The following is a 23,868-nucleotide window of genomic DNA, read 5'->3' on the forward strand; positions in this document are numbered from 1 at the left end:
ACAGGAAATGAGAACCAATTATGTTATTATTTTGTCACGTGGTTTACTTTTTATATTGAAATAATTATTTTTTATATTGCTGTGATGTCTTTTTGTTTCTTAATTTTTCCCAGCATTCTTGACTTTTCCCAGCAATAATAGTGATAATAATAATATGAATAATAATAATAATGTTAGTGTGTGTGTGTGTGTGTGTGTGTGTGTGTGTGTGTGTGTGTGATGACATTACTTTGTTTTCTGCAGGCATATTATTACTGTGCCATTATAGAGGATGTGATCCTGCGTTTTTCCTGGACTCTTCAGATCGCTCTAACCAACATCACAAACGTCTCCTCCGCTGATGTTGTGGCCACTGTTCTCGCCCCACTGGAGGTGTTCAGGTACTCACACATGCATGCACACACACACACACACACACACACACACACACACATGCAGGACATTTGTTAATTATGGCGTGTGTCATAGGCGTTTTGTGTGGAACTTTTTCCGTCTGGAGAACGAGCACCTGAATAACTGTGGTGAGTTCCGAGCGGTGAGGGACATCTCTGTGGCTCCTCTGAACGCCGACGACCAGACACTGCTCGAGCAGATGATGGACCACGAGGACGGAGTCAAACACCGGCAGGGGAAGAAGACCTGGAGGCGGAGCTACAGCCTCACACTGCGCCGCCCACTCCTGCACTCCCAGTACGTTCCCCGGTGACAACATCTAAATCATATCACGCTTCCCAACATATTATACATCACATACTACAGTGTTAAACCACAATCAGTGTAAATTCTGGATTGTGATTGGCTGGAGATTCAGTTGTGAGTTCAGTGTGAACACACAAGCATTTCTGCCATCAGTTAATTCAGCATTCTAAACGATTGCACCAGTGGCAGGACATCAGAGTCAGCAAGGCCTTCTCAGCTGGCCAAAACTATCAGAATCAAAATATTTTTTCCAAGAGTATGTATTGAATTATTCCCAATAGTCTATTCTCTAACCAATCAGATTTCTTTGAGTTGGCAAAACTGGGGCCATCTAGCAGGAAAACAATAACGCCAGCATTTTTACCTCCTTTAATTGGATGGTCAAACAGCGCACTGGTCAGAGCTCACAAACTGCATCTGTAGCAAACTGCATAAGATCAAATTTATTCCTGTAGACTTAATAGCTGTTTTTTTTTTTTATTCCACAATTGCTGACAGAGAAAAAGAAATTGATTTAAATGCAGATATAAGCAAATTTACAAGAAAAGCTGGACATTGTGAGAAAAGATGGCCAACCCAAAGCTATTTATACATTTGTGCTTTTTGTGCACAAAAACACAAAATTTGCCTTAGTTTCAATGTTTAGATCAGGGGTCACCAACTTTCAGTATCAAGGACCACATGAGTCGCCCGCAGGGCTTTTCTAAAAATAGCTCACCGTAGCGACACTTACCAGTGAGCTGCATCGAATTTTTTTTTGTTGCTGTGGTGTAAATTTAAAAATGACAATATTTAATAAAAAAAATAAAAAAAAACCAAAACAAATGGTTCATATTAGATTAGAGCTAGCTGGTCTCCAAGTTGATTTTTGTTTATTACATAATTGATAATCTGTACATACATGATATTGATATTTATCTGTTTCCTACCTTGTTAAATCATTGTTAATTATTGTGAGAAATCATGAACATGATTAGTGTCTTTACATAGATGCATATCATTAATTATTAATAATAACATATAATTAAAGGTAAATTGAGCAAATGTGTTATTTCAGAAGTGTGTATCAAACTGGTAGCCCTTCACATTAATCGGGACCCAAGAAGTAGCTCTCAGTTTCAAAAAGGTTGGTGACCCCTGGTTTAGATTATATTGTGAATGCATTGATTATGATAAATGATGAAGGCACATGATGAATTTGACAAAATGGAGAAGAAAACGTACGACCAACAGCTTCATTTTTAGTAATTCACCTCGAGTTCACCGCATATTACATTGCGTCTGTGTGTTTGTGTTTGTTTAACAGGTCCAAGAAGGACACCAAGGTGCTTATAGATGACACGGATGATGAAGCCTTCAGCTGAACAACTTGAAGACGTTCCACGTCTAAAGAGCACCACACACACACACACACACACACCAATAGAGAGCAGGCTCGGCCTCACAAACACATAACAGTAATGGAGCACAATATAATCAAGACCTTTCAGTACAAAGCACTATCAGGACACACACATAGACATACACACACACACACACACACACACATGCACAAACACAGGGTACTGTTATTTTTATTTTGTTGTTAGTTTTTATATTAGTTTAGATTCTTTTTTAAGAATTGATCAATCATGTGACTGTTTACAAACTTTAATAATAATTACTACATACATACAGGAAGTGACATCATTAAAGTGGAGAACTGAAATTCAGCAACAAACAATAATGTGTGCACTTCAGCTCTGAACTACACACATACACACACACAAACGCATGCACTCTTACTTTAAAACTGACAGCAAGTTGTATTTCTCTTTGTGCTTTTTCTACTTGCTTTTTCACAGAGCACTTGCAGGGAAAGTGCGCATCAATGCCATGTTCACTTCGCAGGGCCGCCTCACTTCCTGTTCTACCTTATTTAACTTTTTTCTTTTTCTTTGTCTTTAATATCTGTCTATTGTTCATGCTCTTAAAAAAAGTAAACTACTGATGGTTTTTAAACTTTGGAGTTTCTTCGCAAAGTATAGCAAGTGACCTATAATATAGAAATGGTTGCATCCTAAATCGCACACTACTTGCACACTACTGAGGCTAGAACATATATTCGCTCGTCCTTTCTCCATATTTTGAACCGAAATGGACTTCAATAGGTTTTTATATCATGAATCTACAAAAATATATACCATGTAGTATGTGCCATAATAGGAGAAAATCAGATGCTTCCACCACCGTGCTTCACCTGCGGATGATTAATAGTGCGCTTGTAGGGTACTTAGAATCATGTGATTTGAAAGCACACCAACAGAGCAGGTGTTAAAAGCTTTACTGCAATAAGTCAGTGTAAATTCTTTAAAGGGCGGCGTTATAATGATGCTCAGTCTTTCTGATGTGAGATAGAATGTTCGTTCCATGTGTCAAGGGGGTGGAGTATTTTTGTGCGATACGATGTTGAGTAATTGTGGGCAGAGGCTTTTTTAGACAGTGTGATTTATTTTAAAGGGGTGGACCTTCAGTTTTGTGCTGGGCGGAGCCTTTCTTTAATATGTGATCTATAAGGATGAAATCTTTCAGATGTTAAGGAGGTGAATCTCTTTGGATCAGCTCTATGATCAGGGTTGGCAGAGTCTTCTTGTCATATGATGTGATCTATGAGGGTTATGAAAAGCGTCAAGTCAGAGCTTTTTAAGGAGGTGCTAAGTCATTGTGATCGAAGCCTCACTGTCGAAGGCTGCAGAAATGGAGACTTCTTTATAACCTTTGGAGGCTATACTTTGGAGAATATACTTAAAATTAAAAGTTAAAGTCTACAATGTACATGTCTAGTGCTTGAACCACCACCGAACAAAACCGTCAGTGTTCACAGTTTTACATACTAATTTGTGGTTTGGGACGAGGCCACTAATTATCGTCGTGTTATTTGGAATGATTTATTTTATTAATTCCATCAACTACAAAGCGCAAAATGCAAAAAGAAGTTTATGAGGTTATGATAAGTTGTAATTTCTTTTTCAACCCACACACACACACACACACACACGATGAAGAACCACAGCGATGTCTGGATGGAGAACACAAGTGTGTGGACACTGTTTTGAGACTCGCTGTTTTTCACACACACATACACACACACACTCACACACATACACACAAACAGTTTAATTTATCTTTTTACTTATCCGACTGTTAGCTCTCATGCTATTGTTGTGAAGTTTTTTGTTAAATTTTGTTAAATTAAGTGCAGCTTTGGAGTTTGCGAGCACAATCTTTCTTCTATCTATCTATCTATCTATCTATCTATCTATCTATCTATCTATCTATCTATCTATCTATCTATCTATCATCTATCTTATTTATTTGTCTATATGTCTTTCTATCTTTTTTCTCCTTGTTTCCCTCTATCATTCCTTCTTTCTATATACAGTATGTTTTAGTGTTTGGTCACTAAAAGTGATGTCACCCACAAGAGTCACTTTTTTTTTTTATAGATCTAAGCAATTCAGGTTTTTTTGCAGTATAATATATTGATGTTGATCTATTATAATTATTGCTATTTAAATGAAAAAAGCCCTTGTTAGTCACAATATCACAAACAAACCCATCTATGAGCCATTTAAGAGCTGAATAAGAGTTGACACTTATTGGTTTCGACTCGCTTTGTGTCATTAAAATTTTTCTTTCTTCCCCCCACCTCTTTGTGTTTGTGTGCACAAATAATGTTGAACCCTTCGAAGCAGTCTGCGGGGGAAAAAAAGACATGGGAAAAAATAGACGTTTATCACTCTTTTAAAAGAATGCGTGTGCTATTTTTCTTCACAAAGTTTTTTTACAGTGATTTAGAGGATCTACTGACACCGACCACCAAAGAGCTTCTCAGTTGCTACACACACACACACGCACACACGCACATGCTAATTCTGTTGTCGCTGTGCTTGTGGTCGTCTTGCCTGCATGCTATTTCGATGTTTCCTTGTAAATAGATTTTACTTATTTTCTATAGGAATGATGGGTAATTTATTGTCTCATTATTTATGGATAGAGCAGTATTATAATTAGTGACGGGACTCTCGTGTGTGACGCTGTCTTGTGACTGTGGAAACGTTGACTCCTTCCATTCCACGTGCCAATTCGTTACTTAGGTTTTTGCCGAAGGAGAGCGATCCCTGAATCAATAAAGAAATTAATTTGATTTGATTCACAGAATTCGATCCCAATTAAATTTTTTAATCTGATAAATTTCAAGCTTCTTTAATGTTAGCTAGCTAGCAAACATGGTTGTTGTTTTTTCCCATGTGTTAAAATGGAACTTGTGAATTTGTGCATTTGATGTTGGGAAATCTCACACACACACATACACGCAAACACACAATGTGTTTTACAGTTTTATTAGTCATTAATCGAAACTAGTATCCTAATAGGAAATACAGCTTGTAGGGATAAACTAGCTTACAATAAAGGCTAACTTTAATATCTGTAACTAGTACCAAACAACAGAAAAAGATACTACGGTTAACCATGGAAATGAAACACAACCATCAAGAATTTAACAATTACCTTCAGATGATTCAATAAATTATGCCATTTTTAAACTAGCATGACTACATTATATAACAGTTCATGATATAACTTAATGCTAGCTAGCTAGCGAAGCCTTGTTTTAACTTTTTTAATTTGACTAACCAACTCTAGTTACAGCTAGAGGCATTAAATAATGTTACATTTGAACACTGTATCGCAACGCAAATATGTAAATATCGGCACATGTCTTTGTAGATTCATGTTTTGGTCACATGGTGAAGGAAACTGTGATGAATATTCGTGAGTGACCAGCATCTTGCTCACTTTGTGTCGCTAACCTCCGAACGCGAGAATCATTTTTGTACATTGCATTTTTATACATCTACAAGCTCTGACATCGTGTCGTGTTATCACGGGGACGGGAACCAGGGGAGGGGGGTTGATGGTTATCGATCTGTTTCGGGTTCTGTGCACGCTGAACCCACGATGTTCTGTGCTTGTTGATATTTCTGCATCTTTTCTATCTCGATGTCGTGTCCGGTTCTTACTTTGCCGACTGTGGCGATGATGTTCGTTAGCTAATTGATGGATAATATTAATAATAGATAGATAAATAAAGCGTTGTGTGTTCGACGAAGAAGAAAAACGAAAATCGTTTGTAAATGTGGAGTGAACTATGATGCCTGTGATAAAACAATGCTCTTGTTTCTATTTCTGTACAACACTTTGGTGATGATGTCATAACTTGGTTTTATAAACCATGCCTATTTTTAAAACCGGCCTCTGTCTCTGAGTTTTTATTATTTCAGCACACATCAAAAGACTTTAACTTATCATACACTACACTATACTTATTTTCTATACACTATTCACTCTTCACTACCTACACTAATTTACTCTTCACTGTCTAAACCCTACTTACTCTTTACTCCCTATGCCCTACTCACTCCATACACCCTACCCACTCCCTATACACTATTTACTATTCACTGTCTACACCCTGCTCAGTCTTTACACCCTACTCATTCTTCAATCCATACACCCTACCCACTCCCTATACACTATTTAATCTTCACTGTCTACACCCTGCTCAGTCTTTACACCCTACTCATTCTTCAATCCATACACCCTACCCACTCCCTAAACACTATTTACTCTTCACTGTCTACACCCTACTTAGTCTCTACACCTTACTCACTCCTATACACTATTTACTCTTTACTGTCTACACCCTACTTAGTCTCTATACCCTACTCATTCCTTAATCCATACACCTTACCCACTCCCTATACACTATTTACTCTTTACTGTCTACACCCTACTCAGTCTCTACACCCTACTCATTCTTCAATCCATACACCCTACCCACTCCCTATACACTATTTACTCTTCACTGTCTACACCCTACTCAGTCTCTACACCTTACTCACTTCCCACACCCTACTTACTCCATACACACTATTTAGTCTTCACTGTCTACACCTAACTCAGTCTCTACACCTTACTCACTCTCTACACCCTACTCACTCTTCACTGTCTAGACCCTACTCACTCTTCACTTCCAACACTTTACTCACTCTTTACTCTCTACACCCTACTCACTCTTCACTGTCTTACACCCTACTCACTCCCTACACCCTACTCACTCTTTACTCCCACAACCTAATAACTCTTCACTGTCTTACACCCTACTCACTCCCTACACCCTACTCACTCTTTACTCCCCACACCCTAATAACTCTTCACTGTCTTACACCCTACTCACTCCCTACACCCTACTCACTCTTTACTCCCCACACCCTAATAACTCTTCACTGTCTTACACCCTACTCACTCCCTACACCCTACTCACTCTTTACTCCCCACACCCTAATAACTCTTCACTGTCTACACCCTACTCACTCCCTACACCCTACTCACTCTTTACTCCCCACACCCTAATAACTCTTCACTGTCTACACCCTACTCACTCCCTACACCCTACTCACTCTTTACTCCCCACACCCTAATAACTCTTAACTGTCTACACCCTACTCACTCCCTACACCCTACTCACTCTTTACTCCCCACACCCTAATAACTCTTAACTGTCTACACCCTACTCACTTAATACTCCTCATTCACTCATTACTGTCTACACCCTACTCATTCCCTACACCCTACACTCTACACCCGCTTCATATGCAGTATTCAGTCACTCTAGACAGCCTACTCACTCACTACACCCTTCATGCTTTCTTCTCCATAGACCACATTCACTCCCTGCAGCCAATTGCCTACTTACTCCCTAAACCTACTTACCCCCTCACCCAACTCATTCCAAACTCTTCCCCTTACTCACTCACTCACTACACATACCCCTATATTTGACTTATTTAAATGTTATTTACTTGCTTGTTTATCCCTTACTCACTAATTTATTAACATCCACCCTTCCTTCCCCATATCATTTTCTCACTCTCACACTTCTCACTTAACTCACCACTTTTAATTTATCTTATTGCTTCCTCCTTTCCTTGTTTCTTCCTCCCTACTTTGCAATAACACACTTATACCCTTCTCACTTCCTCACTCACTACACCTTCTTCTATCTCTTTTTAACCTGCTCATGCACTTGTTCACCTTCTGGCATGATCATGATGCTTTATCAGTTCCTCTTTCTTTCTCTTGCTTCTTTATTCACTTTATCGATTTCTTACTTGCTTACTTTTTCTTAGTTTTGTTCAATCCTGTCTTGCAACCCCCTTAAACACTTGTATACTTCCTTCCTTGACAGCTCATTTCTGCCTTTACATCCCTACTTTTTAAACCTTGTTTATTACCTTGTTTTTCAGAGCACCTCTTTGATCTTTCATCCACTATCTTCACTGTCTTTTTTATTACTTCCTCACTTACTTACTTACTTTCTCACTTCCTCTCCTAAGGGTCCAGTGTCAGGTGAACAGAAACGTTGTAACTGTTTTAATTTTGTAATTGATAAAATATATGTATGGAAGGTTGAGGCCGGGGGCAGAAAAGTGTTAAGAATGACACACCTGATACAGTATTTTGCTAATTAGTGTTTTCTGTTGCAGTAAGCAGAGGGAACATATAAATGGAGCAAGAGAAGGGCACTGGAGAGATCCTGCGAGCTGCGTGTGTGCACGTGTGTGTGTGTGTGTGTGTGTGTGTGTGTGTGTGTGTGTGTGCAGTCCTGTAAATCTCTCAAATAAACTGATCTGCTCAGAACTTGTCGTTATCCTGAGAGTGTTCCTTCCCCTAAACCACTTGCTCTTCTACAGCCTTATAATGACAAATGCACAGTAAAAGTAGGTGTGGGACCACAAAAAAGCAAACAGATTGGGTACAAAGGTTTGTGCTCCCCCATATTATCAATGGAAAATAACTGAAAATGCATCTTTACATAAATATATTAAATACCTTATTACAAAAACCAGAAAATTAAAGTCATAAAAAAATTTTAAAAACAAGTAATATTAAAATAAGAAGATCCAAAAGAGAATTTCTAACTGTATTTGTACAGTTAAATGATACAGATTTTAGTTAATATTAGTTTTTTTTTTCCTGACAATTTTTTATTTAATTTTTAATAACGTATTATTAACGTATTAATTATATATATGCTCACATCCGGCAATAAACCCTCTGGGGTCGACACACGCACCGGCTTTGTGAAATTTTTTTCCTCATAACACCTAAACAAACTTAACTTACTATAAGGTTGTGATTCCACACTCTATGTTGAGTTTGGTTTCACTAATATTAAACATACTTTTGCATAAAGCATCCATATTTGTCCATGCTCATGTTGATTAGAGCATTAAAAACTTGAAAAATATAAATTTAAAGTACATTTAGGACAGATAAAAATGTGCCATTAGGTTGTGATTAGTCACAAGTTAGCTCATGCCAATCATGCCATTAATCACGATTAAATATTTTAATTGATTAACAGCCCTAATATAGATTTTTCTTATATCAGTATTATACTTCAATATTTCTTTTTTGAACAACTTTTTACTTTTACTCATTACATTTTTACACAAATATCTGTACTTTCTATTTCTTACATTTTCAAAACAGGCTCGTTACTTTAGTTTTAATCTATTTGGTGCCATGATCAATACATTTCTTCTCACTGGGTGTCGTTTTCAGCCCATCAACTTATTTCTTGTCATTCTGTGGCTTTTTCAATCTGCCACTGGTGTTTCTTTCCCGGCTCTCACACATCACAGATGCAGGCTAGTTTTCAAAGCTCACAATTTGCAAGGCAGAATGCAACAAAAAGTATGGCTAACATTCCTGTTCACCTAATCATCATCTTTGCTCTGCTTATGTTCTACATGGTGGTTGTTCAGCCTGAATATATTCATTAGTAGCAAAAGTTGAAATTCGCTTGTATTAATCTAATAATATGGCGTGATGTCCAGTTACCAGAGTGGCGCTAAAACACATAGTAATAGCTTTTTACTTAAGTACATTTCAGAGCCCAAACTTAAGTGAAATGAGTATCTGTACATCTACTTGAGTGAAGGATGAGTGTACTTTTGCCATCTTTAAATATATATATTTTTATGATCTTGAATGTGAACAATGACAAAGGGACTTTTCATTCTGATGGGAATGAGATGTTTATTGACACAAATACTTACTTTTGAGAGATGAACTAAGTATTTTAAGAAAAGTACACGCTTTTGAAAGAAATCTGATGCTGTTTGTACACATTGTTCTGAGAATGCACTTATTGGTTTACAAATATTAAGGATGATTCAAGAAAATAACTCAACATACAGCCATTATTGCCAAAATAGCTGGCAACAAAAGTGAGTACACCTTAAGTGATAACAGCTGTACATCATGTAACCGTGCAAAGCCACATGCCCTATTCATCATGTTCACGTTTTTGTATGCTTGATAGAACCATACAAATGTATGTATCTTGTATTAGAGCAGTTAATATTTGGTGCTTTGAGTACAATTCTCTCATACTGACCACTGGATGTTTAACATGGCACCTCATGGCAAAGAACTCTGAGGATTTGAGAATTAGAATTGTTGCTCTACAAAACAAATGGCGGTTTGCATGGCTTGCAGCATCTTCTGAAGCTGGTTTACAAGAAAGCCCACAAACAGTTTGCTGAAGAATACCTGTCCAAGAGCTTGGATTACTGGAAACGTCCTGTGGTCTGATGAGACTCAGATGGTGTCTGCCGAATGGCAGTTTTCCAACATAATAACAACCCCAAACACAACACCAGAATGACAACTGTCTTGCTACGGAAGCTGAAGATGAAGGTGATGGAGTGACCAAGTATGTCTAGAGACCTGAAACCTATTGAGCAACTGTGGGGCATCTTCAAGCGGAAGGTGGAGAAGCGCCATGTGTCTAACATCCAGCAGCTCTGTCATGTCATTATGGAGGAGTGGTAAAGGATCCCAGCAACAACCTGTGCAGCTCTGGTAAATTTCTTTCCCAGGAGGATCAAGGCAGTGCTAGATAACAATGGTGCTCACACAAAATAGTGACACTTTGGACACAGTTTTGACATGTTCACTTATGGTGTATTCACATTTGTTGCCAGTTATTTAGACAATAATGGCTGTATGTTGAGTTATTTTTAGAGGACAGTAAATCTGTACTGCTATACGCTATATGCACATTGACTACTCTAAAATATATACAAGTTTAATTTCTATAGTAGTGTCTCTTAAAAATATATACTGAAATGATTGCTGAACTGTGACGGGTCTACTCACTTTTGTGAGATACTGTATCTAATAAATGAATATCAATATTAATAATATTATATCAATTAAAAGTATAAAATATTATACTATTATAACCTTATCTCTTCAGCATTAGAGTCTAAAAGCTTTATGCGTTTTTATTCGAGTTTAATTATATTCCCTTTAATAGTATTTTGATATTAAAATATATCTGTTTCTATAACTTATTATTATATAAAACAGCACACGTCATGTAATAAATGAATTTTATTTTTAATATATTTTTTTTATTTAAATAAAAAGAATTTGAAACAAAATGAATTGTATTGTATTATTTATATACCATTCGCATATCTTTAAAATAAACAAATAATCATTTCATTCATGCATTCAAAATCGGAGAGGCTCGGCAAGTTCCGCCTGGATTCGGCTTCGGCTTCGAGTTTCCCGGTCCCAAAGACCCCCCCTCCCGTCTCCGGGAGCTCCGCCTCGCCGGTGTCGTGCGCATGCGCGGTTTTAAGTTCCCTCCCTCCCCTTTTCACCCGCGCGCTCAGCTGCGGCCAGATTTAAAGAGACAGGTTCGGGCTAGTTGTTAGTTGTTGAAATAGTGACAAAAATAATAAAAAATAATAATAATAAAAATTAGTAATCACCGCCGCCATCGTTATTTCGAAGCTGGGAATCTTTTTTTGTTGTTTGTATGTAAATAGAGTGGGTTTTTAAAAAAGAGAAACGCAGCGATGCTCGGGTAGTTGGGCTAGTTTTTTCCTGAGCTGAGGGTCCGGCGGTGCTGCCACTTGGCCAAGATTTCTCTTTCTTTCCTTATTTATTTAATTTTTTCGCACAGCCATCTGATACAGCAAATATACAGCGAAACAAAGTGGGTAGGCGAAACTAGATTACCGTTTTCTAGTTTTTTATATGTAACTTTGCCACACACACACAGAGGAGAGAGAGTGTGTGTGTTAAACCAATAAAATAATCCCGGTTTGGTGTTTTGGTGGCTGCTGCTGCTCCTGAGCACAATGGCGAAAATTCAAGCTCACAGCAGCACCAAGCACATCAACCAGATCCAGGACAAAGCGTTCAGCGCCCAGAAACACCAGCAGCACTTCCAGAAACTGAAGGTAAGACACACCGAAAAGGCACTTTCTCTTTCCGCTGCACCATTGTTGTTGAGCTGAGCTTTAAAGAAAAACTAGCTTTAGCATTAGCATTACCTTCAGATCTGTGTGTGTGTGTGTGTGTGTGTGAGAGGAGTGAGAGATCCTTCCGCAGTGTCCAACTTCACCCTTATTTTACGTACATTTAAATGTATTCCAGCGATCAACTCATCACTTCTTCTTGATCTCCAAGCTCACATTCTGTGTCTTTTGTAATCACCATGCTAATAATAACCACAGGGATCACTTTAGCTTCTCTTAGCCCAGCTAACTCACTTTTTCTCTTTCTTACATTCTCGCACAATAAAAACCCTGATCTTTTACTATTTTTCTACAAGACCATCATCTGGTTCCTCATCACCCCACTGACCTCTTATCATTTGTTAGTTTTCTTTTATCCTAAACAGGAAACCTATTAATTCCAGTGCAGTGCTGGCTGTTCGTCTGGCTTTGATCTTCATTTGGGCTTATTAAGCTTTTCATTTAGATGTTTTCCACTTTGGGGTTTCGGCTGTTCGTCTTATTAACAGTGCTGGCAGTTTTTGCTTTTCATTTGGACCCAGAGTAAGCCTTCACCAAGACTGTGGTCTGCTCGAGCTGTTCGCTCTGGGACGAGCTGTTCCCTTTGGCCTGTTACCGCCACCTTCGCTGTTCGCTTCAGGATTAAGAACCGTCTTGATGGATCGAGCTGTTCATTCGTTTTAAAGCGTACAAGACGGAACGACAGGGAAACCCGTGTCATGCTAGCTGGTCGTCTGGTTTAGCTCTTCGTTGGGTGGAATGGGGGAACAAAGGGTCACCTGTTTTGGCTGTTCATTTAGACATTACAACACACTTATTAAGCTATTCAACCCCCTTTTAGCTTACTGCTTTAGCTGTTTTGACTGTTCACTTCAGGTGTGAAAACACTGCGCAGTATTTTGGCTGTTTATCTTTGCTTAAAAAAAAGCCTGTTGGCTGGTGGATTTAGTAACATCCATGGTCACTTCAGCTTTTTACTATAGTTTTAATAACTATCTGTAGAAGTAACAGGAAACTGGTTAACCCACTGTAGTGATTTAGCTGTTAGTCTGTTTTAGCTGTTCACTTGGGCCTTTGGGGGGGCGGGGCTATTTTGGCTGTGCACTGTTCGCTCCTAACACTGCTCACTGTTCATTTGGTCCATAAGAACACTTTATAGCTGTTTATTTTGACTTAGCTTTATGTAATTTTAATGTAATAACAATGTAAACAGTTTTTAACTGTTCGTTTGCACTTCAAACTTTCATTCTAGGTTTGCATCTGTATGCTTTGCTTTAGCTGTTCATTTTCACTTAACCTGATGTAGATTTTACAAGGAGTAATCTATTTTAACTGTTCATTTGTGTTTGAAGAAAGTGTGTAGTTGTTTTTCCTTCTTTCTTTCTTTCTTTCTTTTCATTTATACCATGATTCTCATTTGGCTGTTTGTTTGCTCTGTTACACTAAGCGCAGTCACTTAAACCTGTTAAGCTCTCTAATGCTTTGTTTGCAATTTAACAGAACATGTAGCTGTTCATTTTAGATTATTTTGCATGTGAGAACACTGTTCTACATATTCGACTCTGTTTAAGCACCAGGTTGTATCAGTGTTTATTAGCTCTTTGTTTTGATGTTTTGAACAGCATTTTCACCGTTTGTTTGAAATGAACTTCGTTGGCAGTTAGAATTTAGCCGATGTTCGCTTTTTAAAATTTATTTATTTATTTTATCAGAAACGTTTGAAGTAGAGTTTGACTTTCTTGTCATGAACAAGCATGATGTATGACATGTCTGAATGCTTTATTATTATTATTATCATTATTATTATAAAAAATATTTAGAAAACTTTTGATCCAACAGGATAATTATTTCTTTGCTTATCCCAGCGATGTAGCAAGCTGAGAGCAGGGTCCAGGGTCAGCCATGTTACAATGCCGCTGGAGCACAGAGGTTCAAGGGCCTTAATCAAGGGTCCCAAAAGTGGTGACTTGGCAATACCATGGTTTGAACCACAACCTTCCAATCAGTAACCCACCTCCCCGTTAAACATAAAACTTTAAGCCAGACATCCTCAAGGTTTTGTTTATCATGACAAATGGAAAAATGCAGAGAGGACACATGATCTTACTTTTGTATCGAATAACTAAAGAAAAAAAATGTATAGCCAGAGCTAAAATATCTCACTCGTATTTGCTTCATTCTGATTGGACGAACACATGTAATTTCAATATGGGCTTTTCATTCATTTGTTAATGTTCCATATCCGTTTGAACTGTAAAACCATGAGAACAGCAGACTGACTATTGCCTGCATTTGTACTGTTGAGTTTTCTGGTTGGTTAATTTGCCAGAACCAAGTGCAATTGAACAGCCAAAGTGGTTGAGCAGATCATGTTATCTGGATTGGTATGCAGCACACCTAACTGATTGCTGTAGCTAGCATTAACAGCTATAATTGTTGTTAAACCTAAAGAGAAAAGCTAATTACTTTGTAGTGCTAATGAACAGACATTACTTTTATTGATGTATAACAAAGACCATTTTAAAACTGTTCTTTATTGCTGAAGAGTCTGGTGCATTTATAACGGAATTCTATCATCAACTTAGCTATCACCTGATCACAGACTGTAGTTTTTTTTTTTTTTTTTTTTTTTTTGCGTGAACAGCATAGTAAGATTACTACAATGTAAGCTCTTCACTTAGTGGTCACACATCATCGCTGTGTATTTCTAAAAGGATTTTGCTGCATAAAATATGGGCAGGCATTTTGCTTATGCGTATACATATACAAGTATCCGATGATCCACATCAGCGGCACTCTGTGTTCAAACTAAGACCATGGAGTTTTTTCATTTTCTCACTAGAGTTTAATTCTAGTGAAAAACTGTTGGCTTTCTGCTGCTATTTGCAGTGGGAGGAGCTAAACATGATTTAGAACAACCACTCAATTCTGTTTTTTTATCCCCTTTTCAGGTAGAAGATGCGTTATCGTACTTGGACCAGGTTAAAATCCGGTTTGCAAATGATCCTGGGATTTACAACAAGTTCCTGGACATTATGAAGGAGTTCAAATCTCAGAGGTGATTGGCTGTTTATAAAAACAATGCAAAATGACTGGTTGGTTGGATAGAAGTATCCATAGACTGGTTGTTGTTTTTCTATTGGTGTTTCTTGATGAGTTGCGTCGTCTTTGTGTTCCGCAGTATTGATACACCGGGTGTAATAAACCGGGTCTCCCAGTTGTTTCATGGCCACCCGGACCTCGTGCTGGGCTTCAATGCGTTCCTGCCTCCTGGATATCGGATAGAAATCCCAAAAAACGGAATGGCCTTCCTGCAGTCGCCCTTCAGTCCGCAGGTAAATTAGCTTTGGTAGCCACTTGCTGAATTGAACACGCATTTTTTCTCGGCATTGTGTTTATTTACACTCTGACCCCTTCTTCGCAGCAGGTTTCTCCTGGCAAGGCAAAGAGCACAGAGTCGAGTTCAGCTCAGAGTGAACCAGTAACGTCGCCTCAGAGCACCTCGCCGACGCCTGGAGTTCCGCCTGAACCGCCGGGAAAAATTGCCCTGCCACCGCCCAGCCAATCGCAGCCAGCCACGTCGTCTGCGTCCCCTCCTGCTTCGGAGGCAAGTCCTGTCGAATTTGACAGTGCCATCAGCTATGTGAACAAGATCAAGAGCCGATTCCTGGACCATCCAGAAATCTACAGATCCTTTTTGGAAATCCTGCACACTTATCAGGTAGACAGTTTGAAAGAGAAGGGGGGGTGGAGTCAGGGAGTGATTTATAGATTGGTGAATCAGTCTGTGTGTGTGATGCAGAAGGAACAGCTGGAGCTGAAGGAGAATCGAAGCAGGGTGAGTTCGGGGATGACGGAAGATGAGGTTTTTTCCAAAGTGGCAAGTCTGTTTAAAGGACAGGAGGACCTGCTGGCAGAGTTCGGACAATTCCTTCCTGACGCCAAGAGATCGCTGGTGAGAAGAAAACATCTTTAGTTAGAACTATGTTCTATGCGTGTGTTTCTTAATCTCGTGTGTGTAATGTGTGTGTGTGTGTGTGTGTGTGTGTGTGTGTTTTGCAGTTTACTAGTGGCTCTTTAACAGGCAAAGAGCAGGTGAAGAAAATGGACGAGGAGGACTTTAATAAGCAAGGCAAGAAAAGGCCACGGCCACTTCTAATGCCTCACATGACGCCGCTGCTTAAGGTATGAATCCGACTACTACACACTCTCTCTTTATGCAGAAAACCACCCTTATATTTGTACCTGTCTTCACATTGTTTTTAAATTATCTCTCATCCTTCATTCTTTCTTTGCTCATGTCCTTCTTCACTGCAGAAGAAAATGAAGTTCTCCTGCTCCAAAGATCAGTCTTTCGCCTCAGTCGGGAAGCACGGAGTTCTCAGAGAGTTCACTTTCTTCGACAAGGTAAACGTGACGCAAGCATGACAGGTGCCATGATTAGGGCTGTTACAGTTCCTTGCGTAATTCGTTTACAAAAATTCATAGAGGAAATTTTTTTGCTAAACAAAATGCTTTGTTTAGTTTATTACCTACACACAGAGCAGTGCATTTCCCACGGATCATTATTACTCACACACCACCTGCTAAACTCTGGAGTGCTCTGGACAGGGAACACAGAAGACACTGAAAAATGGAGAAACACTGAAAAACAGGGAGGAGCGAGAAGATTCATATGGAAACCAGTTTCCCACACATTGAATAAAATGTTTGCTTAAATCCAAGCAATTTTTTTTCTTGCAATTTAGACTTTTTTTCTGGCAATTCAGAGATTTTCCTTCCCAACTGGGAAGCATCACTCGACCTGTAGTGCCAGACACATTGAAAATTAAATGGGCTACAATCAGTAGAATTGCATGGTATTAAACTAAGCCTCCGATCCCTGGAGAGAATACGTTTACCGGTGAAAGTACCAGAAATGCCAGATGTTTAACGAGAAATAAAGTCAGAATTGCGATTTAAAAAAGTCGGAATTGGGCAAGCTTTTTTTATGTGGCAGAAAGGGGCCTCCCTAGGATTCAGACCAAAGAAAGAGACGATCCTTCCAAAGTTTGGGATCATTTCAAACTAAATTGTAACTAGCCCGCACAGCTTTTTGTTGTTGTTGTGTTTTTTTTTTTTTAATTGTAATCTGAAATGTATACATTTTTGTTAATGTATATTTGTATTTACATTTTGCTATTAAATGCACTAAATGGGTTTAGTTTTGCAGATATTCTTGTTTGCAGTTTAAGCAATAAAACGTAAGTTTTTCTAAAAAAGGAAACAAATATTACGTGTGCATATTAAAAGACCCGTCTTATTTTCTCTTGTATATTTTGTATTGCTCTTTAATAAAGAAAAGTACTTCTTATCTGATTATTTGTTGGAATAATCTATAGAATACTTGATTGCTAAAATAATCGATATCAACCGCTCCAGCTGTGATTTTTTTTTTTCCCATTCTCTGCTTATCAGCAATTTCTTTGTGCTTCCAGGTTCGGCGTTTATTTAAGAGTCAGGAGGTGTACGAGAACTTCCTGCGCTGCATCGCCTTGTTTAACCAGGAGGTGGTGTCAGGAGCTGAGCTCCTGCAGCTTGTCACACCGTTCCTTGGGTAAACATGACGACCATGCTGCTTGATTAAATAATTGTTAAAATGTATTTAAAATAAACTAGACGATGAAATGTTTTGTGTTACAGGAAGTTTCCAGAACTTTACACCCAATTCAAATCGTTTCTCGGCGAGAAGGAGCTTTCGCACTCTGTGTCTGGCCTATCAGAGCGCTATATGGAAGGGGGCGGGGCCAGGGAGGTGGACTACGCTTCCTGTAAGAGACTCGGTTCAAGTTACAGAGCTCTGCCTAAAACGTACCAACAACCCAAATGCAGCGGGAGAACAGCGCTGTGTAAAGAGGTGCGTACACTTCACACACGGACCAATCACAAGGCTAATGTTCCTTGCCCTGCCCATACCTAGTACTTGACTATTTGTAGTAAGATGGCGAGAGAACTACCAGTCAAACATGCTCATTAGAATATTAGGCCATTCCCACACTAGACACCCACGTGAGGCTATGTGACTCACTGGAGCACCCCCACCCTCTCTTTTTTTTTTGTGCCTGTGCAGGTGCTGAACGATACCTGGGTATCCTTCCCATCTTGGTCGGAGGACTCCACATTTGTGAGTTCGAAGAAGACGCCATACGAGGAGCAGCTGCACCGCTGTGAGGATGAGAGGTTCGAGGTGAGTCCCTGCACCTGTACACACACACTCTTACTTGTAGTTTCTAGCAAGACCGGTTGAACCCGAGATCCAAATGTAAGAGGTTTTTTTTTTTACACCCAATTTAACACCCAAAAGAAAGAATAGAAGAAAACATTATGAATTTAAAGGGAAGGATAGTTCAAAGGGTGTATTAGAAAAATGATGGAGAGAATGGTTGAGGAAATGGAGGACTAAGAGATGGTGACAAGGAGATAAATGTTTAAAAATATGGTAGGGATAAGAGGAATAGAGCAATAAAGAGGTGGAGATGGAAAGATAAGAGCAAGAGATAAAGGTAATAAAAGGTTAAAGGTAACTGGTATATAGAAATGAAGGTTGATGGAGGGATAAAGTGGTAGATATCTACAACAAAAAAATTATAGACTGGTGGATGAAGAGATAAAGGTAATAGAGATATTAAGAGATGAAGGGATAAGAGTAATTACGAAAAGGACAAGAGAAGTAAAAAAAATTTAGAGTGATGATAGGAAAGATAAAAATAGATGGCCTAAAATAGATTTAAAAAAAAAAATTATAAAAAAAAAAGGTTAGTGGGATGGAAGGGATGAAAAGTGATAAGCAATGGAAGAGATGGGTGGATGGGGGGGTGTTTTTGATAGGAGGAGGAAAAGAATTAATGTAACATGGAGTGATGGAAATGAAAATATAAAAAAGAAGTAGTGGTTGATTAAGAGACAAAGAAAAGTGATGGAGAAAAGAATTTGATCAAAGAAGTGAAAGAAAATAATGGCGTTTTGTGCGATTTCTCTCTTCGTAGCTGGACGTGGTTCTGGAGACCAACCTGGCCACCATCAGGGTTTTGGAGAGTGTGCAGAAGAAGCTGTCTCGTCTCTCACCAGAGGACCAGGACCGCTTCCGATTGGACGATTGTCTGGGCGGGACCTCTGAGGTGATCCAGAGGCGAGCTGTGTATCGTATTTACGGTGATAAAGCTCCCGAGATCATTGAAGGTCTGAAGAGAAACCCAGCGACTGCTGTACCTGTAGTTCTAAAGAGGTACATCACTTGTCTCTGTGCTTTTGTCCATCTGGCTGTCTATATGTATAGAATCTAATCTTGATATATGTCTATCTGTCTCTTCTTCTATGCATCTGTCTTGTCTTTCTCCCCATATATATATATATATATATATATATATATATATATATATATATATATAACTCTGTCTTCATCAGTCTGCCTCTGCCTATGTATGTCTTTCGTTATCTATCTCTGTTTCTGCCTCTAATTTGTAAACTTTAGACACACAGTTATAACGGGTTGTTTTTTTTTTTTTTTAGGTTTTGGGCTCATTGTCAGGTGTGGCGCAGTGCCCTGTAGCAGTGAAGTTTTGTTTAGTGTGTGTATGTGTGTTTTCAGATTGAAAGCGAAGGAGGAAGAGTGGAGAGAAGCTCAGCAGGGCTTTAATAAGATCTGGAGGGAGCAGTACGAAAAAGCATACCTTAAATCTCTGGACCACCAGGGGGTCAACTTCAAACAGAACGACATGAAGGCACTGAGGTCCAAAAGCCTCCTGAACGAGATCGAGAGCATATACGACGAGGTACTAACAAAGCTCTGTGGCGTCGTAGCACAGCAACATACAGCTTTGTGGTCTCTTTATCATAACATTGTAGCACAGTAGAAAGTATTAACAGGTTTGTGCTTGTGTGTCTGTGTAGCGTCAAGAGCAGAGCACTGAGGAGGGCGGAGTTGGTCAGCAGGGTCGTGAAGGAGGCGGCGCCTGCAGTGAGCCTCACCTGATCTTCTCCTACGAGGACAAGCAGATCCTGGAGGACGCAGCGTCCCTCATCATCTATCACGTAAAGCGCCAGCCCACCATCCACAAGGAGGACAAAGACCAGATTAAGCGCATCATCCACCATTTCATCCCTGACCTGTTCTTCTCTCGGCGTGGTGAGCTCAGCGACACAGAGGAGTGGACGGACGAGGAGGCAGACACAGAGGACGGGGGTGGGACTGCTGCTGGTACAATTTCAGAGACGCAGACGGCAGCAGGGATGGCAGAGCGAGGAGGAGGGGGAGGAGTTGCAGCAGGAGCAGGGCCTACAGGAAATCAGCAGCAGGTGAACGGTGAGTCGAGGCGGCGACGGTGTGCGTCCCCGCGTGGGGTGGAGCAACAGGAGCAGCTAGAGCAGCAGAAAGAGCAGGACGGCATCTACAATCTGTTCTTCGTCAACAACAATTGGTACTTCTTCCTGCGGCTTCACCAGACTCTGTGCTTGCGGCTGCTGAAGGTGTACAGACAGGCTGAGAGACAGCTGCTGGAGCACCGTGCTGAGCAGAGTGCAGAGCGCCTCCTGGTGGCCGAGGGACGTAGAGACAAGGCCACTGATCTCGCCATGGAGCTGCGACTTAAGCAACCCAGTAAGAGAGACAAACAGTTTACATTTAGTGCTCCAAGTTGTTTGTAATGAGGTGCAGTAAGTTTGTAATTGAACGTGTGTGTGTGTGTGTGTGTGTGTGTGTGTGTGTGTGTGTGTGTGTGTGTGTGTGTGTGTGTGTGTAGGTGAGGTGGAGCTGGAAGAGTATTACCCAGCGTTTTTAGACATGGTGCGCAGTCTGCTGGATGGAAATCTGGAGGGGACACAGTACGAGGACACGCTGCGAGAGATGTTCACCATTCACGCCTACATTGGCTTCACCATCGACAAACTCATTCAGAACATCGTCAGACAGGTGAGCGAGAGTAACAGACAAAAAGAGAGACTGACACTGAAATACACAGAGATATTGAGAAAGCGAGAGAGGGAGAGAGAGAGTGTGATTGTGAAATATTACAGGAAGTGATCACTGAAATGCGCTTGGCCTACCCATCATTACTAATGCAGAACTCTTCACTGCTAAACTGTTTGTGTGTATGTGTCTTTGTACTTGCAGCTGCAGCACCTGGTGAGTGATGAGGTGTGTGTTCAAGTAGCAGAGCTGTATGTATGTGAGCGGAGACGGGGCGCTGCAGGGGGAAACCTCTCCTCTCAGTGTGTGAGAGCTGCCTGGGAAACCAGCTACCAGTGGAAATCTGAGAGAGTGATGGCTGAAGAGAACTGTTTTAAGGTATACAAACACACAGACACACACACCAATAAACACACAGAGGAGTTAATGTGCAAATGCGGAAAGAAGAAATATATTAGTTGAAAAAGAAAGAAAGGTTAATCGGAAGGATCAAATCGTAAGGGAGGATAATAAAGGAAATATAATGGTGAAGGAGTGGAATATAGATGGAGAGGGATAGAGTATTGAAGATGGCTGGGGAAATAAAAACAAAAAACTAAAACAGGAAATGCCCATAATAAAGACATGAAAGGAAGCAGGATCCAATTGAGTGAAAGATGGAAGAAGGAGAGAAATTGTTGGGGAAAAATGCAAGAAAGAGACCACACTGAAAAGCTGCTGATTAGTCGGTTGCTGTGATGCTCCTTATGACCTCATCAGATGACTGTTTCAAAAATAGTACTTTTACTAAGAAATGACAGAAGAATACACAGACACACACACACACGGGTAATAATAAATGAATATTGAGAATAAAGTGGGTGGAGTCTGAGAGGTGTGTGTTTTTGTGTTGCAGGTGATGTTTATTCAGAATAAAGGTGAGGTGACTATGACCATCGAGCTGCTGGACACAGAGGAGGCTCAGGCTGATGATCCACTTGAAGTACAGGTGTGTGTGTGTGATAGGTGGCTAGCATGCTCCAATGTTATCGATCTGTATGTCTAATGTTTTTGTGTGTTTGTGTCTGATCCGTGCAGTGCCTGAGCAACTACATGGAACAGTTTGTTGGAACTGATATGTCCATGTGTTCACAAGGGGAAGGTTATTATTTCAAGCCTGTATTTTTGCCCAGGTAACACTCTCTCGCTCGCATACACACAGGTCCAGTTTTTAAGTTCCTATCCACATGGCGTGGTGTGTGTGATTCTTCCTTCTCTCTCGACTGTGTCTAATGTGTGTGTATTTGCATGCAGAAACCTGCGTCAGTTCCGGCGCTGGCAGCTGCGACAGGTGGAGGCTCTGCGCAGTCGGCGTGAGCTGCGGGATCAGCTGGGTGTGGAAAGCGCCGGAAACCTCGACTGTCGGTTTAAACTCAACACACACAAGATGGTGTTCGTCATGAACTCGGAGGACTACATGTACCGCCGTGGTGCACTGATCAAAGCCAGGAAGGTAGTGTATACTACAGTCCTAGAGACCATGGGCACTAGAGCATTACGTAGTGCACTACAACATCACAATCTAATTACCTGGAAATAGACGACAAAGAAAACAGGCAGTTTTGCAGGTAGGCATAGACAGACAGACTGACAGACAGATAGGCAGGTAAGCAGGGCTGACAGATCGTTAAATGTACAGACAGGCAAGCAGGCAAATAGTAAGGCAGCCACGTTAACAGCCAGACAGTTGGAAAGAGGACAGACAGTTTTGTTAGTAGGCAGTGAGACAGTTTGATAGACTGGCTGTTTAGACAGTTGGGTAGATAGACAGACAGATAAGCATGAAAATGGATAGACAGATAGTTAGACAGGCAGATGGGTAAGCACACAAACAATTTGACAGCCAGACAAATGGAAAGGTAGACAATAAATCTGCAAAATATCTCACACTCTTACTCCTTTCTGTCTCTCCCCGTCTCTCTCTCTCTCTCTTAGACTCACTTGCATGTGTCTCGGCTACAACGTGAGCGTTTCTCTCATTGGCATGGCGCGTGGCAGAGTGAGCACGTCTCCCCCGCTGCCGCCCGCTCTGTCCACGCCTGGCTTCTCGGAGACGACCTTGACGACTTGCTACCCTGTAAGACCACTTGTGTGACATCGCAGGTCAAAGGTCAAACGGTCAATAGGTACCAGGTGCGGTACAGCAGCAAGGCCCCAGCTTCACCGTGAATCACACCACAACAAGTTTCACCCAATGCACACACACAGAAGGACAGATGCGGTTGCAATGATGTAATCATGGCACGGACTTGAACAGCCAATCAGATGTGAACGAACGAATGAATGACATTTTTTCCCCCCCATTGTAGTTTTTAACATATGAAACCAGCCTTTTGTGTGTGTGTTCTGTATGTGCACTTCTCTCGGTTGTAAGTGAATGAGTAAAATCATCAGCCCTTGGATGCTGGAGACTTATAAATGCTTATTGTCTGAATCATCATGTACCATATGACTCTCGCCAAATCATGCTTTTTTTTTTTGTTTGGTGTAATTTTTACATGTTAAAAACATGAGATGAAATACAAGCGTTTTGCAGAGGAATGTATAACACAGATCCTGTATCAGTTATCTTGAAATAAAACAACCACGTTGTGCAGTTCTTACAATCTGTGTGCGCGTATGTGTGTGTGGTAGTCACTAAGTGGCGCCACAACCCTGTTGCCACCTCTGTACCGTGTGTGTGTGTGTGTGTGTGTGTGTGTGTGTGTGTGTGTGTGTGTGTGTGTGTGTGTGTGTGTGTGTGTGTGTGTGTGTGTGTGT

The 23,868-nt window shown here is 40.3% G+C and overlaps 2 protein-coding genes across 4 annotated transcripts in view; both read left to right on the plus strand.

Annotated features, from left to right (window-relative positions):
* xpr1a (xenotropic and polytropic retrovirus receptor 1a) overlaps window positions 1–5,994 on the plus strand; it is a 61,937-nt gene extending 55,943 nt beyond the window's left edge. For both annotated transcript variants that reach the window (XM_046871893.1, XM_046871894.1), the window contains 3 exons: window positions 244–380; window positions 469–690; window positions 2,006–5,994. In XM_046871893.1, coding sequence (XP_046727849.1) covers window positions 244–380; window positions 469–690; window positions 2,006–2,063 — 417 coding nt within the window. In that variant the 3' untranslated portion in view covers window positions 2,064–5,994. The remainder of the gene's footprint in view (window positions 1–243; window positions 381–468; window positions 691–2,005) is intronic.
* Window positions 5,995–11,487: 5,493 nt separating this feature from the next.
* Window positions 11,488–23,714, plus strand: sin3b (SIN3 transcription regulator family member B). Of its 2 annotated transcripts, none has more exons than XM_046870963.1 (19): window positions 11,488–12,068; window positions 15,077–15,183; window positions 15,307–15,460; window positions 15,550–15,846; window positions 15,928–16,080; window positions 16,188–16,310; window positions 16,443–16,532; window positions 17,603–17,721; window positions 17,808–18,021; window positions 18,235–18,351; window positions 19,151–19,389; window positions 19,753–19,936; window positions 20,055–20,760; window positions 20,903–21,072; window positions 21,274–21,447; window positions 21,965–22,057; window positions 22,147–22,241; window positions 22,363–22,561; window positions 23,044–23,714. In XM_046870963.1, exons 1-19 carry the CDS (start codon window positions 11,967–11,969, stop codon window positions 23,275–23,277), a joined length of 3,570 nt encoding a protein of 1,189 aa, XP_046726919.1. In that variant the 5' UTR covers window positions 11,488–11,966; the 3' UTR covers window positions 23,278–23,714. The 2 variants fall into 2 exon arrangements, with proteins under 2 accessions (XP_046726919.1, XP_046726920.1); XM_046870964.1 differs by having other exon boundaries at window positions 15,553–15,846.
* Window positions 23,715–23,868: the final 154 nt, after the last annotated feature.

Source organism: Silurus meridionalis, chromosome 17 (genome assembly GCF_014805685.1).
Source record: "Silurus meridionalis isolate SWU-2019-XX chromosome 17, ASM1480568v1, whole genome shotgun sequence".
In the NCBI taxonomy this organism is placed as follows: domain Eukaryota; kingdom Metazoa; phylum Chordata; class Actinopteri; order Siluriformes; family Siluridae; genus Silurus; species Silurus meridionalis.

What these genes read in the sequence shown, in the direction of transcription:
- sin3b (XM_046870963.1), top strand. Translation starts at nt 11,967, where the DNA reads ATGGCGAAAATTCAAGCTCACAGCAGCACCAAGCACATCAACCAGATC. An exon ending in GCTGCGACTTAAGCAACCCA is followed by an intron (nt 20,761 to 20,902) that starts GTAAGAGAGACA and finishes GTGTGTGTGTAG; the next exon opens with GTGAGGTGGAGCTGGAAGAG. An exon ending in ATGATCCACTTGAAGTACAG is followed by an intron (nt 22,058 to 22,146) that starts GTGTGTGTGTGT and finishes TGATCCGTGCAG; the next exon opens with TGCCTGAGCAACTACATGGA.